Below are 19,342 nucleotides of genomic sequence, written 5' to 3'. Positions count from 1 at the left end.
CCTTGGGGCCGCCCCGGACACGCTCCGACAGCCGCTGCCGGATTGCGGGGAGCAGGCAATAACAGCAGCTGGCACCGTTCTTCGGACGAGCGGGGGCTGAGTGAGCTAGGGGGTGCGGTCGGGTGTTATCCCGTCCCTCCAAGTGGGCACACCGCGCCTCCGTGTTTGCCCCTGCGCCGGCAGCCGCGGCAGAAGCGGTGCCATCCGAAACAGCTTACCACGTCCCACCACCCTGGACGGGCTGGCCGGCGCGGGGTTGTTACCGGGATGGGAGGGGGAGTCGTTACAAACCCGACAGCCCAAACCTGGCGCCTGAGAGGCTGTTGCTGTCGGAGGGACTGATTCACCCATCCCGCGCGAACCACGATAACACGAAAACGAACAAAACGGAATCTCTCCTCCAGCCCGCAGCTGTCGGCGCCGCGCCACCTTGCAGCTGCGAGCACCGAAAGCCGGGGCGGGGAAAGGAGACAAGGTGGGAAATCTCCTGCGGGAGTCGGGGGGGACCGGGTTAAACAAAACTACCCCGAGCCGACTCTTCGGGAGAAGGCCGGAGAGGTTCATTCGAACCCATCCAGCACCGGGCCGCCTCTGCCGTTACACTTGACTTTAATCCACGTTCGTTTGGGGGGATAGGGGACTTCGGAGGGTTGCAAACGGGGAAGAGAGGGAAGAGCCCCAGCCCACCAGCTGGGGCCCAGGAACTGCCCCGCAGGTGGCGGCACTGGCTGCGCCACAAAGCTCCGGCCCGTCCGCGCCCGGCAGGGGCAGGGCTGCTCAGCGCTGCCGGGGAGGCGCCGCCCCCCGGGTGGGAGCGTTGCTGCCCGGACCCACCTGTGCCTGCGTTCATCCTTGAGCAGGGGCTAGCAGCCGGCGGGCCCGCACGGAGGGGGCAGAGAAATCAAAGCGGCCCGATAACGCGTTACCCACCCGCGCCCCGACAGCAACCGCTGCGGCAGCCGTTGGGGGCTCCGGGCTCCGGCGCCTCTCCTGCCGCGTGTTTCCCTCCAAAAGTCACGCCGCGGAGGCGCCGCCGGCTTCCCAAGGCCGAAGCTGGCCAGGCAGGTGCCAGGCCCGTGGGAAGGCAAGTCCCGCAGCCCACCTGGCCGCCGCTCGCCCCGGCTCCCGCTGGCCGCGCCCGCCTGGCGGCCGTCACTGCGGGGGCGCGGGGCCGGCGCCGGACCGCGCGGCTGAGGCAGGGCCGGAGCGGCGAGGGGTCCCAGCCGAGAGGAGAGGGGTCGCTGCCGCCCCAGCCCGCCCGCCGGCAGCTGCCCACGCGAGGCGAGAGAAGCGAGAACGCTTACCCATTTGGAGGGCCGAAGAAAGCTGGGCTGCGGACGGGGTATGCGCGGCAGCCTGCTAATTTGTGTGACTTTAAATTTAGCCTCCCTTTAAGGAGCAATGGTGCTTGAGTTGGCTTTTTTTTTTTTTTTAACTTTTCTGTCTCTCTCAACTCCTTCAGAGCTCGGCCCCCTAAACCACAAATTCCACTTCCTGAGCGTTAGTTAGGAGCTTCTGCAAAAAAAAAAAAAAAAAAAAAAAAAAAGGTTACAAAAAAGCGCCAAAGCCTCACAAATCAGTAGTGTTCCCCGCCTCTGTTTCTCTCTCAGTTTTCCTTAAATGAAAACGTCTTACCGTATTCCACCTCACAGAGCTCTCTGAAGTGACATCGAAGTGTCATTCTGGAATCGGGCGTCTCGTTTCTCTCGGGGTTCTGCTCTAGAAATTACACACATCTATCTGAACTATTCTTGGATCCCCTTCGACTTCCGCAACGAGAACAAGTCACAGATTCAAAACACAGATTGATTCGGGCGGGCAGAGGGCAGGGGCTGGGGCAGCCGGCGCTCGCCCTGCCCGCTCCGCGCCGCATCCCCTTCCCTTGGCCCGGCAGTGGGGGAACACACCGCCCGCCGCCATCGGGCCGTGCATGGCGTTGTTATCGGGGCTAAGGCCGGGCCCTGGGCGCGGAGACCTCTCCTAGGCTTGAAATAACTTGTTGTGGAAAACTCTTCTGGGATAAATACGCCCAACGGCGCTGAAAATACCTTAAGAACCAAACCTAGAGGTTTGCTCATTTCCCTTCGGATTTAGGTAATGGTTAAATATGGAAGGGGTAGGCGAGAGGTGTCGTCCCCCCGTCCCGTCCCCCCCACCCCTCCCGGCTACTGTTGCTTGACAGCGATTCAAACACTAAGCGGAGCGGAGCCAGGCAAAGTGGGGAGAGATTGCCCTCCTCCTCGTCTGCGTGCCGGTGCTCAGATGCTAACTCGGGGAGGATCCGTGGGGCACCGCGACGAGAACGGTAACGGGATTCGCATCAGGCAGCATCCTGCACCAGTGGGGACCCCTGCGTTGCACAACGGGGAAGCCTGCTCCCTTCTGCAAAAGGAAAAGGGTTCGCCTTGCTGTATGCACACACACGACCCCAAAATACAGTTTCCCAGGTCTGATCTCGGATTCCTAATGCAGCCAGGAAGTCAGGCTTAGGTCTTCGGTATCTTTCTGAGGCTTCGGTATCTTTCTGAGGTTCTGGGCTTCGGTCTTAGACATCTCAGGCCATCAGCAACTTCGTTTCAGTGACAGTAGGGTCGACTAAAGTGCGACACTGCAGTGAACGATTCGAGGCTTAACACCATTTCCCGTTCAGAAACGACAGAAGCAAACTTCAGCTTCCCTCACGCTCAGGAGTATGCTGGCTTTGAGACCAGATGCTTATTTTTCTCCACCAGTCCCGAAGTATTTACAGAAAAATTAGCCACTGGGTGCTTGTGAGCCCCTACGGTTCATAGGACTAGCCCGACTTCCCAAAATCTAGCTAAGCAAGTGACCACCACCTCGAGTAAAACTGTCCAACAGCTGTGTGATGCTTTACTGTGACACAAAAGGAAGCTGAAGAACACGACTGATAGCTTCATTTTTGCCCGAAAGTTCCTGGTGCTGGGCACAGCAGTTTTACTTTTCGCGGTCGCCTTGCTGCCATCAGCCTTAGGTTGATTACTCCGAAGATCATTCACGCCTTCAGCTTCAAGAATCAATGCTGGAATCGGTAGAAACAACGAGATTAGAACAACTGAGTATAATTTCGTGTATGTGTCTCCGTTGACTCACTGTTACTTTTTGCAAAACAATCTTTCTCGTTTGCTTCTGAAATGGATGATAAATTCATGCCCTTTCGTTTACCTTGCTACACATCTCTCTGACTGTGCAATGAAAGCACCAGAACACATTAAATTACTAGTAACGCTCATAAATAATTGTGACCTGCTTACAAGAAAATACACATTCGGCTGTATAGATGTAAATTTAAAATGTGTACAGGTGCTGCTGTGGGCTGCAAGGCGTGGTGATCTCCGTTCGGAGGGTATTTGCAGCCTTCCAGGAAGCGGGATGGGCTGCCGGGCGCCGAGTGGCTCGGCTCGGGGCTGTCCTGCGGGAGGCACCCTGCTGAGCCCATTGAGCTCAGCCCACCTGCGGACGGCCCTTTCTCACCTACTGCTTCCTAATCAGGTTAAACCCCTTCAGCAGAAATAAATAAATCAAACGAGTGAACAAAGCAAATGCTAAATCCAGCATATGATCTCTCGTGTGAACGTGGGTGCTGCACGGGCACAGGGAACGCACCTCCGGCTCCTGGGATGTCAGCTTTCTCAAACGATTAGAGGAGAAACGGTACGAAACCGGCTGTGTTTCGTGTTTTGCAAAACTAGTTCGTGCTGAAGCACATCCTCTACCTTCCCGGATCTCGGCTGGACGGGGGATTTGTTTCACGCCTCCGCTGACGAGGGGAAAGCGGGGCGCGGGCGCTGCCCACCGAGCGGTGCCGAGGATGACCCAAGGCTGCCTGCGAAGTTTTGTCTTTAGCCCTGTCACCGGAAGGTGCGCGAGCAGCAGCTTTGCCCGGGACGTGGCGGACTGCGGGTCATGACACGGACCGGCGGTAGCGGGGGCCGTGAGGGCTCGCCCAGCCCGCTCTGCCCGCTCTGCCCCGCGGGGGCCGGGCGCGGCCGCCTCGTGCGCGCGGGCTGCTGCGTCACGTGCCCGCGGGCGGAGGCGCGAAGCCGGCGAGGCGAGAAGGCCTGAGGGGAGCCCTCAGCTGCCTCCCACAGCCATCGTCCCAGGGCTCTGCCCACCCCGAGAGGAGCTGCTATCTGCACTACCAGCACGCCGAGCAGAGGTGAAGGGGTTCAGCTTTTATTCCTGGTTTACGGTGTGAACTGTGCCACAGCTCTAAGCTTTGAGATGGTCTTGCCTGTGCAGTGCCGAGCTGTGTGACAGTGCCAAGTGTTCTGTGGTCCAGCGTGGAAAAGCCATACGCCAAGCCCAGAGCTGGCACAGCGATGTAATTAATGGGAAATGTAAGGCTGGGTTTTAACGAAATTACTCTAATACTTCTCTCAAAGTGAGTGTGATATTCAAAGTTAAACATTAAAACTTTCGTAAGATGCATTTGAATGCAATGGGACATGATTGTTATACCATTGTGACAAGAGAGGGGAATAAATAAATAAATAAAAAGAGGGGTTTAAAGTAGGGTGGGATTATGTAATAATCGTGTTTAAGATTGAAGAGCTACTCAGTGTAATTCACTGCACGGTTTACAGTAGCTGCCTGGTGTCAGCATTAGAGCTAAAACAACATCAGATAAAGCACCAAAGGTGTCAAGCTGGAGGTGAGATCTTTGCGTTCAGAAGTGATGAGACACTTTGCAACAGGAGGAAGGATTTAAAGGACAGGATCTGGCAGGTTAGCTGCTTGGTACAGAGGGGAGAAGTGGTTTCCTGAGCCAGGACGGGGAGAAGGCAGCAAAAAGGATGATGCTGTGGGGAATTTATACCCACTTTAAAGTGATAAAAGTTGGGATCACAGTTATGCAGAACGCTTCCACTATGAAAAGCTGCTAGAACTTGTAGCACTGTGCATTCCATTGGGAAGTGTGTCTTCACCTTTGTAAAACCTTGCTTGTTGTTTTTTTTATTCCCAGCATCTTATCACTACCTTCTCTGTGGTCCTCCTTGTGGCATAAACGCATACTGTAAATATGTCAGAAATTAATCAGTGATTTTGATTGCAATTGTTTTGATTGCTGGGGAAACCAAAGAAACTTCTGCTGCTCCCAGAGCAGATAAGAAAATGATCACTGTGAGCACAAACTGGAGAAAGTGATGGTAGGCTGTGGTGTTGAAGGCTAGGATGAAAAGAGGGATTCCAGCTTTGGGAAGGAGTGGACCCAGAATGTACCTCCATAGTGAACAGAAACCAGTTGAATCAATAGTTACAGAACTATAGACTATGCAAAGTGTTCTCATAGGAATTCTAGTTTTCATAGTGGGGCACCAGAAGTTTTGGTCACTTGTGCAGTACTATGCAATTCAAAGAGTTTACATGCTTTTTCACCTTATGCTTTTAGTATTTATATTGAGCTTTTCCAGCCTGCATGCAAGAGCAAATCTGAGCAAATAGCAATGTTTGTTAGAAGGTAATGAAAGAAAGGTCATGGTGTGTAGCATAATTAGCATGTTTTATTTGTTGACACATTATTATATATATTGTCTATTATGTTAATGATTTGTCATTATTCTGATGTATATTCAAATTATAATATACATAGGCAAAGAGATGAGTGTCATTTGTTTGCCAGAAGACTTGGAGAAAAAGCAGAATGATTCTGAAGAACCTATCCTGGGCTGCCTTTCTAGGATAGCCAGTGTATAACCAAGTCTGAAACGGCAGTGTGTTCAGTGATTCATTTTTATCACTAGAAGAGATGTCAGTTGGATAAGGACTTCTGCATATTTTTATTTATGCTATTATTCAGTATCAGTATTTATTCTATTTGTATAATTTAAAACCACAAAAGTTCAGGAAATAACCCTTGCCATCTAATCTCATTTACTATCACTTGAACCATAAGGCAGTTACTGCAAAATCATAACACTTCACTATTCAAACAGACAGAGTTTTTATGGCCCTCCAACTGAATTTTACTCCTGCCACTTAGTACAGAACATTACCTTTAAGAGAGGCTTGCAGCTGGTACTGATGACAGGCAACAAGACATTTGTCACCTATCCTCTTGGGCAACAATGATCCAGGTGCAAACATCAGTTAGCAGATGCTCATTGGAAGGAAAGAAGACAACTGTTACTCATTTGTGAACGGAAGTGCTCCTGATTGGGTTTTGCATACATGACATTTTCAACAGGAATAAGAATCACTCAGCTAATCCAAGTCAGAAGTGGCAATTTCCACAGGCTGTACTTGGAGGTACATATCCACTGGTAGGATGTGGGGAAATTTGGCAGAAATACTGAAACAAGCTAGGAGCTGCAGAAATCAGTAATCTGGAATTTATCACCTATATGCTTAAAGATTTAAATTAGATTGCACCTAGGCAGATAGTTATAAAGATTGTTGAGATGCCCATAATATGCTGTTTCCGTACAGTCCTTATCATTCTTTGAGCATTTGTTATCTCCTAGTCATGCTGTTCCTTTCTTAAAACACATTCAAAATAAAGGGAAAGGAAATGCCTAATAGGACCAGCAGGTGCATTCAGCAGAACACTTCCACACTTTTTCTGCAATTTTAAACAACTACACTGCTTCTTGTGGGTAGCAAGCCAGTTAACATACACACTGCTTATCAGTACCAAACTTCTGCATCACTACTTTTTATTTAATAGAACAGTTGTAAACATTACTAAAGAAGTCTTAAGGATTGCCTAATTACATAAGATGGCAATAACAGAATATTCTTGACTCTAGAATGTGTCTGCAAGTGCACATAAATGTTCATATGACAACAGTAGGATATCTTGTTCTGTTCAAGAAGCTCAGGCTGTTTGACCAGATCTCAGTTTTCAGGAGCCTGGAAGCAGATTGCTCAGCTCAGCTCTTATTGTTTTGCTCAATCACAACTATTTGGTGGTGGCACCAATTGTTTATTTCCTAAATAGCTCTGTAATATAAACTCTAAGAGGACTGAACGTATTTCCACTGCTCTGTGTATTTATTAAAACTAAGACATGAATAATTCTTCACCTTATTTGAACCTAGCTAGAGCCTATGCAAGTAACTATGTGGTAACCAAGGACTATAGCTTGGACAGGACTAAACAGTAAATGCTGCAACCTTGTTAAATCATGAAAAATTTATTTTCATTACATATACATGAAGGTAAAAGATTTCAGTCAATAGTGTTTTGAACAAGCATTTCTGACATGAGCCTGTTAGTGTAGCTAGGCTGAAACTTAATGCAAAGTTAGTGTTTTGCCTTTATTTAGTAATTCACTTTTAGTGTGTATATACAGAATTCATTTTCCTGTTAGAATACCAGAGACAGTAATATCGCAACATTTACATTCCTCATATAAAATGGAGTAATGTACATTTTCAGCTTGGTGTAGATACATAAATATGTACAAAATAAACATTATTGTAATTAACATATTCAGACCATTTATTATTTAGCAACATCAAAAGCAGATGCACATAGATTTAAGTGAAAATGGTGAAAAACACCTTTATGACATTAGTGACCATTATTTGCATATATGAAGTAGTACAGATAAAGGCTTGCCTTTCAAGCCTTCTGTGGGCATCCAATAACTTTAGTAAAAAACCAAAACTAATTGAGAAGCATAAGATAATTATATATATATACGTGTGTCATGATCAGATGGTTTACTAGGGTCCATCTTGATCACAAAAGGATAACAATGTAAAACATACACATTTGTTCAGAGCATAAAATATTGCACAAAAGCAATTTCTTTTGAGGAAAATAATTCCTGTGTTTGTGAACAGCAAAACTGCTTCTTACACATTAAAGAAATAATATATTTGCAGTTTCTAAACCAAAGAACATTCAGTAATACTGTCAAAACTGTCATCCATCAACTTCTTCCCAGCCTGTTTTATGGCAATGGTATGTCATTAGCAAGATTTGGCAAAGAGAGAAGGCAGATAGACAGTACTTGTATATATTTATCACAGGCCAGACCAATCCAATAGTTACCTAAACCAACTGCTGGATGGTTTCAGTTCCCTCAAAATTTCAGCCTTAAAGAAATATGGAAGTCTTCAGTGCTAGTCACAGTGATAATCACACAGTAGTAGAGTAAGATTCTGTTCTTCTCTGCTTGGAAACCATCTTGTCTGAATTCCCAGTCTGAAGGGCACTTTCCTCAGTATCACTGTCACTGCTGTCTACGAGTGTGTGATCCAAAGATATCTGACCAGTCCTCCTGGGAAGATGAAAGTTCACCCCACTCTCCTGTATGGAGTTAGTTAGAAAATCTTCATCAGAAGAATGAAATGATTCATCATCTCCTGTGAAATGGTTGACAATGTGAATCCCATCAAAAGTGGGTTGGTCTGAGAAGCTTCTCTGGCCTTTTAGACATTTGATCTGTTAGAAAAAGTGGAAGTTGACAGTTAATCACAGCTCAAGAGTCCAGCAATAAAAAACCCAAACAACAAAAACCAAACAAAAAAAACAAGCGTATTATCAAGAAATGCCTCATTGAACTCTTACTGGATAAAATGAAAGACCAGAAAGTAGCACATTTGATGATCACTTCAAGTATTACAGTTCTAAGGCTTAATAATCAAGGTACCTAGAATCAGTAATGAGAGATTCTGCTTTTACTGCATCTTTAATATCCCCACAAGGATGGCTTCTGTCTTCTAGAGTGGCCTATTTGTTTCAACAGCACTTTTGGCCTTGACATTTTACTTTATAGCTCCATTCTTCCTCATATTGCCTGATTTCTCACTTGAGAAAGCACCCCCCGTTCAATGAACATAGGAAGAGCATGGTTTGAAGAATGCGTGGGTTGAGCTCTGAAGGAAAGCCAGTTCGGGTAGGTTTAGTCTGATTGTAACTATTATTAGTCCTAGTTGGCTCCCAAGTAAATATTGCCAGCTTCTCAGAGTCACAGAAAAAAATCCCCAAGAGGATGTTTAGTTCAGTCTACATTGTAACATTAAGTATCTTAATTATCTAATTCAGATCCTATGAGATTTCACATCAAATACTAGGAGAGAAACATCTCTGTACAGCATAAAGAGATTGTAGTTGCAATTTTAAGTGAATGTCAAACAAGACAGAAATTGTTACCTGACCACAGACAGAAAATATTTTAATTCAATGTGCTGCAGAGTGATACACAATTTCAACCATGCATTCAAACTACTCAAAACTAAGACCCAAAGCACTAAAGTTTGGCAAGTCTCCTATTAATTTGATGAAAAATAACTGCAACTCATGGAAGACATTCTGGAGGTTGGTTGTTTTTGTGGTGTTTTGGTTTGTTTGATCTAGAATTTAATTTTTGTTAGCTTTTAGTAGAAGATACCTCAGGAGCAGTTTGACAGTCTGCAATATTAAGATAAAAAATCCTGAGGATGCAGATAAATATTAAAAATGGATTATAGAGCCTTCCTGATGTCACTCTAAAAGCTTAAAAGATGCACCTAGTGCTAATTTGGAAGCGGCTTTTTACAGTAAGAGACCTGGAGAATTGAAGGAATAAAATGCTGAAGCGTTTCTTTACCAAAATCTGTTTGATGTTTCAGAAATCTGAGGCAATATTCACTTTGATAAGTAAGAAGTGCTTGTATGTTCTTGGTATTGACACCAATAGGAGATTTTTACCTGTCCGTTTGGGGAAGAAGGCATCTCTGTACTTACCATGAGCTTGTGCAGAAGATGAGAATAAAAAAGGAGTTGAAAAAAGATCACAAGAGTCATAATCATGCTAGAAGCCATTAAATTGCATGTTAGCACGTAAAAACTCCAACTTTTGATGTTATAGTAAAAAATCCCTGTTAGGAATATGGGAACATGATGTAGATCTAAACCTTTGTGGTTACTCTGCATCCCAACATTAGTTTTTTGCATTTTCTTCACATACACATAGGCTGCTGTTGTTTCATGAGGACTTTATACAAAGACAAGAAAAACAGAGCTCCACACTTGTACAGCATAACTCGTGATGCAAGCAAAAACAGCTTATATCAAATATAAATATATCTGGAATAGATAATTTTTACTAGCTTATATATCTAGATGTAGAAAGCCTGGTACAGAAATTCTTGTGTTATTTAGAAATATTATTCCTGAAAATATCCTGCAATATGATCAGATTAGCTACCCCATGAATTTTCCAAAACAGCTATCAATTTTAGTCACTAGGAAAATAAAACACAGAAACCCAACAATTTCTCTCCACCCTCACCACAGGAAAAAAAAGAACTGCTGTACAAGTGACTACGAACTTCATATTAGAGTAAGAAATTATATGCTTTTAGGTCTGTACAGTTAAGCCATTGGTTCACCTGAAATTATAAAGCTGATACTCAATGTTAGTTGTTTGGAACACTCAGCCAAGCCAATGACCTCAACTGTTTTTGTGAAAACTTAAACATGATACCTTTAGATGAAGTTATTTAGGTAACATGACAAAATCATGGTTTCACAGTTTTAGGCAGCAACTGTTCTAAATGGGAGTCTGTGGAAAATGCTGTTGGTGAAGATAATCATCAATAGACACAGCCTTTGCCAGTTCCTAAAGGGAGTCTCAGAAAACACTGTGTTATCTTTGTGCATCCTTTTGTTAGAATAACAAATCTCTGACTTTCCAGAAACACTTTTGATCTGCAGCTTTACACTTGGCTGCCTTTTTTCTTAAGCACTCCTTGCATATAAGGGGAAACAGACCGCTGTGAAGAAACATAACACACTGCAGAGAATACACACTACACAGTTATCAATGGTCACAGAGCTCCAGAATTTGTCTGCTTCAGAAATGGCCACCTCAGCCAGAACACTGTGGCATAGACCTTGTTTGCATTAGAAGAATCAACAGGCTGGAGAGCAGCGCTGCTGAAGAGGACACTGGGATCCTGACACAAGGAAGGCTAACTCAAACCCACACCATCCCTGGGCAGTGAGGAAGGTAACAGCATGCTACGCTGCACTGACAGCGGCAAGTGTACTTTCATAGTTGAAAATTGTTCAGGGCCCCTTCAACCTACTATTTGTTCAGGAGCATTTCTGAAGGAGCTTGATTATTTGGAATTTTTACTGCAGCAGGAAGGCTTTGAATGGCTTCTCAGAGTATTTGAAACAACTTGCAGACAGCCTGCACTCCAATGCAATTAAATACAGGCAGATAATGCAGCATAAAGCTCTACAATTGAAGTTTCCTGAAGTTAAGTTTTGTACTCTCATATAATTTTACAGTCTAGCAAGTGAGGCTCTACACTTCTAAAAGAAAAAGCAGTATCTTTTTTCAAGGGAGGAACTTGACTGTACTATTGGCTCAGGGCAATGGTCCCTCAGCCTAATATGGTGTCTCCAACAGTGACAACAGGACGTTCATATTACCAAGCCTCCGTTCACTTGGCCAGAAGCTGGTGTAGCAAATAGGAGTGAAATCCTTTTCTAGCTGCTTCGGCATATGTTTATAGATCAGCTGTCCCTGACTGATCATAAATTTGCTGTCTACCTCCACATCTCCTGTGGCAGCAAATTCCAGAAATTCCTTTATTTGTTTTAAATTAATCTACTTGTTTTAGTAAGTGCCCCCAGATTCTAATAATGCAGGAACAAGTGGTGAAAAGCAGTTCTGTGGTCATTATTCTGAAACTTTAATCATAGTACCTTCTTCAGTTTTCTCTCTAGAGCAGATGACTTCCCATCCATTTTAGCCTCTCATAAACAGCTGTTAACCAAGACAACCATCACTCAGTTCCCTTTAACTTTCCTACAGACCTTCTTTAAATTCTCTACATCCATCTAGATACCAAGTGGCAATAGAACTCCCTTTATTTGGTTTTTAATATACTTCCTATAATGCCCAATGTTGGTTTGGCTGGTGCTGCATGCTAAGCCAGTGTCGGAGGACTCAATACCAACTGAAAACATCTTTCCTGATTTGTAACTACCAATTCTATGTTTGCCATTGTGTAGGCATGGCTTAGATTTTGCAATAGGTGAACAACCACTTTATTCACACTGAAATTAATTTGTCAGCTTTTTAAGACAGACTTAGGATTCTTGTTGTCAGTGTCTTATTTGAACATGGGAAAAGAGCTTAAGGTAGGAACTAAAGCATTAGGCCACGATCTTGCCATTCATCTAGCCAAGCATATTGAGACAATGGGAAATCCAGCTAAGAGCCTGGAATGCAGGATGTGTGGACCCAACCCAAACACTCCCCCCATACCCTAGTTCTACTCTATCCTTATCCCTGAAGGAACTACAGCCATGTTGAGCAAAGTACGGACTTGCACCCCAGGGTCTCTTAGTTTCTCTTCTCTTTTACACAGTCGATATTGGTTAAAGGCTTTCAGTTTTGGGTCTGGCCTTCCTTCATGTGAAGGGAACTTGATCTCTGTCACTCCAACAAGTAACATTTAAAGGAACCTGTTTTTTACTGCTTCAGTTTGCAAGAATCTCAAATCTGATCTCTAAAGAAAAAAAAAAAAAACAACAACAACCAATAAAAAAGCCGTGTCTTAAATCCAGGTCATATTGTCTAGATGACTGCAACTTCAACCCAGTTAGTTTTTACAACACATTTACATGGTCTTTAGGACATTTCAAAGGGTTAATAACATTATGTGATCAAAATATATGTCATCATTATTCCTTCAAAAGCCAGCTGAATCAACTACAAAATCTTAATAACGTGCACATTTATATATTTTCTTGTGTCTAAAGAATTCAGCATTTTAAAGACAAACTGTTATGTCTACTGGTCAGCGTATGAAAAAACTGTACATACTCTTAAGAGGTAACAGTGTACTTCCACAAATATAGAAGAGCTGAAAAAAGGCTAACAATCAGATCCTTGAACCTTAAAATAAACTTTCTTACCTGATGCTGACTGCCTCATCAAGCCAGGCATGAAGGAGAAACAGTAAAGAGAAATTTAGAAGTTTTAAACAATTCAAAAGATGTTCCATATTAAATCATAGAATCAAGTTTGAAGGGTGATAGTCAGTTGCAAGCAAGTTATATTTCTAAGTCCCTCTGGGTTTTTTGAGTAGGGAACATAGGCTAAACTTTCAAGTAGGACTTTGTGAAACAGTTTGACTTAAGCTCTGGGAGACATTTTTATGTTGTAACCTGTGAGGTTTTAAGCTAGGAGTTCAGTGGTGAAAAGTGGAACTAAAACGCTACTGTCTGCTCCCTTTAAAAGGTTTCAATCAGTAATTAATTCCTGAAATTTACTCAATTCCAAAGTAGTAAAGACAGGTTTTAACAAAGCTTGCCAATAAGTATTAAATGTAGTCACAGTAAGATAACCAAGAAATACACAAGTGAGATGGAAATGTGACCATTGCCTTGGGTGAATAAAATGGTTTTGGCAGAAGGCAGTAAGGAAATTTAAATGTTTATTTAAAGAATAAAGATCCTGAATTCTCAGTGCTTTTACTTGTAAGAAGAGGAAACTAAAAATCAGAGTTCCCTCTTTATGTGTTCTAACCTTAGTAACATTTGAAAGTCTTCATAAGATTTCCTACTTAAAACCCAAACATGATTCAAAAGAAAACTAGAATGCTGCTGAAAATATGATCTAACCACATTTAGCTGAAGAAACAAGTCATAAGGATTTTCAAATACCTTTCCTATAATTCAGAAAAACATTGCCAACTTGGCACCATGAAAATAGAGATTTAGAAAATTACAAGTCAATTAAAAAATCAGTTATGATCTATTAAATTATAATCACATTTAACATGAAAAAAGCAAATTAATTGTAATTCTTAAAAATTCCTGAGACTGTCCACAGCATCTAATGGGATCCCTTATCCTACTTAACAGCTGACTGCTCCTTAGTGATGACTCTCCTACTGTAACAAGATGACTCCAGTTTAAGGCACAGAGTAGTACACTATCACCTCATTTAAAAAACTCCCACTAACTTCTTTTGGAAAAATGCTTATTACAGCAAATCAAGTAAGTGAAGCATCTCCAATGGAATTAGTAGGAAATACGTTGCCATTAATGACAAGTATCAGTCCAGACAAATATTCCATCCAGCAGGTATTACAGTGCAGCAGCCATTCTTCCCCTGTACTCAGCACTGGTTAGGCTGCACTTCAAGTGCTGTTTTCAGACCTGGGCTCCTTAATTTAGGAGGAATGTTTAGATGCTCCGACACATCCAGAGAAGGGCAACAAGCCTGGTGAAAGGTCTAGAACACAAGCCCTGTGAGGAGCAGCTATAGACACTGGGGTTGTTCAGCCTGGACAGGAGGAGGCTTATCACTCTCTACAACTCCCTGAAAGGAGCTTATAGCAAGACAGGGGTCTTCTCCAGGCAACCAGCAACAGCACAAGAGGACCAAGTCTTAAGCTGTGCCAGGGGAAGTTTAGGCTGGACATTAGGAAAAACATTTCCCTCAGAAAGAGCGTGTGGGGATTGGAATGGGCTGCCCAGGGAGGTGGCAGAGTCTCTGTCCCTGGAGGGGTTTAAGACTGGATGCAGCAGTTAGTACCATGGTCTAGTGGTGGTGTTATAGGTGTGATAAGGTGGTGTTAGGTCATAGATTGGACCCAGTGATCTCAAAGGTCTTTTTCAACCTAGTTAATTCTGTGATTTTTGGAGTTTATAAACTGATTCAATCTAATATAGCTGCAGCATCATTTATCTACTTCTCATTTCTTCAAACAATTGCAGCAAAAAAAATTGAAACTGGCAAGAGTAGCTCATGGGAAATCAGAGCAAGCAGTAAACTCCAGGCTGGATAATCCTACTGTGGGCCCAAGCCAGAGCAGTGGTGAATGGCAATCTTAAATACCCGAATCAACCTAGGCTCCTTCTTCTGGCTGTGCCAGCATGGCTGCTATTCTTAAAAGTTAAAAAACCCTCTGGACTGACTTTTTTTTCCTTTTTCCACCTATAGTAGGCTTAAAAGCAACAGTCATGAGGTACTACAGCATAAATTGAATCTGCCCCACTCATCATTAGCTCCTTGGAAACCAAGATTGTGTATATGATTAATTACTGAAGTCTCCTGTTTAAGGAAACTATTACCTTTGGTTTTGAAATTCATACTTTTAAAAGGATGACCAACATAGTGCTGTACAACCTGAAATATTTATCTCAAATGAACTTTGCTGACCATACCACTAAGAAGAGATAAGTGTGTTGTAAGTGAAAAGCAAAAGAGCAGCAGAGAATTTCCAAGACTGAGTAATTTCAGGCTTTAGGGTTTTTTTTTATCAGCATTTAAATATTTGGCTTCTGTTTTAAACTGCCAGCTTTCATAAGTCATAATCAGTCTAAGAGTAATACAAAATATATTACAAAACCCCTATAACTATCAGGAAGCTTAAATAAATCTCCAGAATGAAGTCTACTGGAGCTCACCTCCAGTTGTCCACATGTTTATTTCATACTGCTCTGAATGTACTCTTAAATTTCTTGACTCAAGTTTTTTATAAAAAGTGGGTTTTTTCAACATTATCATTTTGAGAGTACTCGAGCTAAAATGAAATATGATGTTAAATTAAATGTATGTTGTAGATCAGTTTTACCATAGACAAGTCTGCTGCACTGTAAACGTGACAAAGATTAAAACCAGCAACAAGCGTTCAGACCAGAAGGTTTCCAGTGAATCAGAACAGGAAACCAATAAAGCAATCAATGGGAGGTCATGACTTTTTGATCACTGCACTATATGGTTAAGCATCTGGTTTTGATCTAGTGCAGTCTAATCAAGTTTAACTTTGAAGTTAGGTATCAAATATACAATTGAAATAGCAACCAACTTAAATGCTGTTTTGAAAAGAAGTTGGTATTTAGTAACTGTGTCAGGTTTTATTTCTTGAGGGAATTTTTCTAAGAGCTGACAGGTTTGTTGTAGTGAGACTGTGTGCAATTCCAAAGGAAGGTCCAGGATGACAGGCCTAGGAATTTTCCTTCTACCTCCTAGCTAGTTATTTATAGAAAGTTCCCAGAAAGTCTTTCTACAAGAAGCTGTAATGGAAGTGTTTGTTTGGTGGGAGGACACAGCAACAAAAATATTTTAAAACAGCAGTGCAATCACACTTCATGTACTGCAATTACTACATTCAAGAAAACACCTAAATCTCAATACTCCTCCCTACCTTATGCATCTATAAATATAAATGTCACTGAAACCACAAGTATTAACTAGAATGTACTGGCTGATAGAGACTGAAAATGCACCCAATTACAGGCAACAGTTACAGGAAATGAGCATTTCACACTTTTACTCTGTCATTTAAAAGCAGGACTTAAACTCAGCATTTTTAAATGGACTAAGTAACATTTCTGCCCCTGATTGCAGAAGCTACTTTCATCTGTGCTGACTGGCACTCAAATTGATAAAAGAATTTTAGAAGGTGTTTCCACCACACTTCCACTGTTTGCCTGCTTATATTCAGATAAGCTTACAGAGACCTATAACAAACTAACATAGAGTAATCTTCTGCTGAGCTTGTTTTCTCCCAAAGCTGGCACCTGTGTATGGGTGCTAATCCACAGTTTTTGCAAGGAACAACTACTCAGATAAACCAGTAGACCCTCCATTTTTTAATCCCCAAAATTTTATTTATAGGCAGAAAAACATGACAGACCCTGACATAGCTCTAATCAGTAAAGCAGACAGGTCACACAGCTTCATCAAAAACATTATAATGCCATGATAGAGAAATAATTTCACCTCCAATCAGTTTACTTGCTTTGGCAATCCATACAAAGTTTAAAGGACACAGTGGAATTAATTATAGCTAGCTATATTTATCTCTAATGCTGCAATCAAGAACTATCACACTGCTCAGCAAGACAGATCTAGAGCTGTGATGTGTAGGATACAGTCAGCACAAAGAAGGGGGAAATGTTTATAAAAACAGCAATCATCAATCTTCATTTTTTTTAGCACTGAATTCAATCTGTCACTAGTGGCAGTGAAACAGTTAAGATTCATACCAAAAACCATTGCCCTCATCCAAGTAAACAAAGTCATACCTGTTCCGTTTAAGGAAGACTACACCACTGTCCTGGTTATATTGATCACATTTAGAGGTTTTCTTCCCTCTCACGAGGGATGGAAAATATTTTGTTGATGGTGTTACCAGGGGGGAAGGGAGAGGAATCAACTTTATCTGACAAAGATGACGATTCATGGAATGAAGTACCATCATTATGGACTCAAGACTGTCATTTAGGGCAAGTGTAACATGCCTGTGTTAATTACATTGTGACCACTCAAAGTTAATTGAATTTTAAAAATGATGGTTATAAAATATACAGGGATTCCATTGCATGCTCCATCTGCCTGTTGATTGCTTGTTTAGTGAGATAGTTTCTAAAGGGAGTTGCTTTATTAAGGGCAATTAAATCTCCCAATCAGTTCAGTCTTTTAGTAATAATCTGGGTATTTTCAAGCCAGTATAACACCTCTAACACTTATAAGGCGAAACCAAGTTAAAGGAATAAAGCAATTCACTTTTCTAAAGTATAGAGTATATATTTAACTATCCTGTGTAGACAAAGCTGCTACATTAGATTGGGTGTTTGCAAACCACATGACCTCACAAACGCTATCTTATCACATCACAGGTTCCTCAGACTGACCACAACCACTTAAATCAGACTCTGCCAGCACAGACATTCTGTAACTTTGACGCATACTAGTAAAGAAACTACATTTTTTAGCTGTCCTTGCAAGAGCTTTATTTGTGGGGAGGGAAAAATCTGATCATCTCTTGTCCAACTGTTCTTGCAAGATATGGTAAAAGAAAAGCACATGATTTATTGTGCTATAAACTTCCACCACAAGCTGAAATGCTTACTTTGTAAATCTGAGGGCTAACATATTTCCTTTCAGGGACAACATTTCTTATCAAGTAAGAAAACATTTATAAAGAGCCACATATTTTGAAAGCACTTGTCTAGTAAAAAATCTATTAGAAGATGTTAATGTGACTCTAGTCTGGATTGAGAAACAAGTGCTTTACAAGAGTTAATACAGGACTTTCAACCAGCATTACTGAGAACTATGAAGGGAAAACAATTGACTGAAGTAAAAACTGACTGGAATGAATCCCACAAATCTTAGCTGGTTTTATCGAAGTGCACAAGTAAAATGACAGTTTCCCAGAGACAAATGTAGTTGTGCTTGCACTACATGAAAAAGGAATAGTACACTTCTTCCAGAAGAAATGGAGGGGGGAGAAATAACTTGGCAAGAGACTGAGTGAAAGAACACTATATCTAATTGCATATATTACAGAAAGAGGAGGAGACATTTTGGGCCTTGCTGGTTTTGCCTTAGTTCTGATAAAAGAAATGTTACCTATTTCTCTTCCTCAGGTACTTAAATGGTGATAAATTTGATCTTCTTTCATTCTCATTTGCACGTATGATCTGAGCCGCTGCTATCCATCACTCTCTAAGTATGTCCTCAGAGAACTTGAAAAAATTTCTGGTAGGTTGAACTTCAACTAGAATTCACTTTCCCCAGTCACTCCTCATCTCCACTATGCAAAGCTATGTTACTTACTCCAAGTTATTTGCTCTGCTTCTGAATGTAGTCTAGTGGTGCATCAGATAAGAAAACATTTGATTTAGTAAGCATTGAATTTGACTCAATGGAAGGCTAATAATAAAATTAACAGATGAAAGGAATATTGCTTCCACTGGTATCCCATCATCAAGCCCAGATGCAATTATTATAAGAGAGATAGGAGCTAGGAATCTGCTAGAAGTGGCCATCTTGTGCTACTCCAATGGGCCACAAGCAGTACCATCATTTTGTTCTCAGCTATGGCCAATGCAGAAATCATCATTTTACTGCTTGTAAAGACATACCCTCATCTCTTCAGGGGACAAGCTGGATTCATCAGTGCTGGGGCCCAGAACCACTAACTGATTTAAGATTATTAGCTAACAATAAAAAATACAAGGAGGAAAAGCTTTAAAACACAGTTTACCTACCATATAAGTTTATGGTATTTAAGACTAAAGCAACTGTTGATGTGGTTTAATATTTCATTCTGTGTACTATAGTGCATTGAATTTTATTTAGGTATTAATAGTGTTGTCCATATAGGTGAATTTTTTTTAATCCTTCACACTGATAGGCTATAAGTTGAGTTGCCCATCTCCATTTTAGTTTCAGTAGTGAAAGCCTAGAAACCTAATGCAACTTGCAAGATGTATCCTTAATTCAGCCATAAAACCAATTACTTTGTTGGTCACAATTTATACATTATTTATCCTCAAAGTCATTACTTAAAGTGTCTTGAATTTTATTTACACAAGCAAAATCTTTTAAAAGCATAGTATTTAATCT

General features: G+C 42.0%; 1 protein-coding gene across 9 annotated transcripts in view; it reads right to left on the bottom strand.

Moving 5' to 3' along the window:
- Positions 1-7,134: 7,134 nt before the first annotated feature.
- The window catches only part of EVI5 (ecotropic viral integration site 5), a 70,958-nt gene continuing 58,750 nt past the window's right edge, over positions 7,135-19,342 (bottom strand). For 8 of the 9 annotated variants that reach the window (XM_071436285.1, XM_071436280.1, XM_071436288.1 and 5 more), the window contains one exon: positions 7,135-8,412. In XM_071436285.1, coding sequence (XP_071292386.1) covers positions 8,107-8,412 — 306 coding nt within the window. In that variant the 3' untranslated portion in view covers positions 7,135-8,106. Of the gene's footprint in view, positions 12,899-19,342 lie in introns of all 9 variants that reach the window. The other variant, XM_071436287.1, reaches the window with a different exon arrangement.

Source organism: Agelaius tricolor, unplaced genomic scaffold (assembly GCF_023055355.1).
Source record: "Agelaius tricolor isolate 1412-34295 unplaced genomic scaffold, bAgeTri1.0.p SCAF_11, whole genome shotgun sequence".
NCBI classification, from domain to species: domain Eukaryota; kingdom Metazoa; phylum Chordata; class Aves; order Passeriformes; family Icteridae; genus Agelaius; species Agelaius tricolor.
This window is presented reverse-complemented; position numbering and strand designations above follow the sequence as displayed.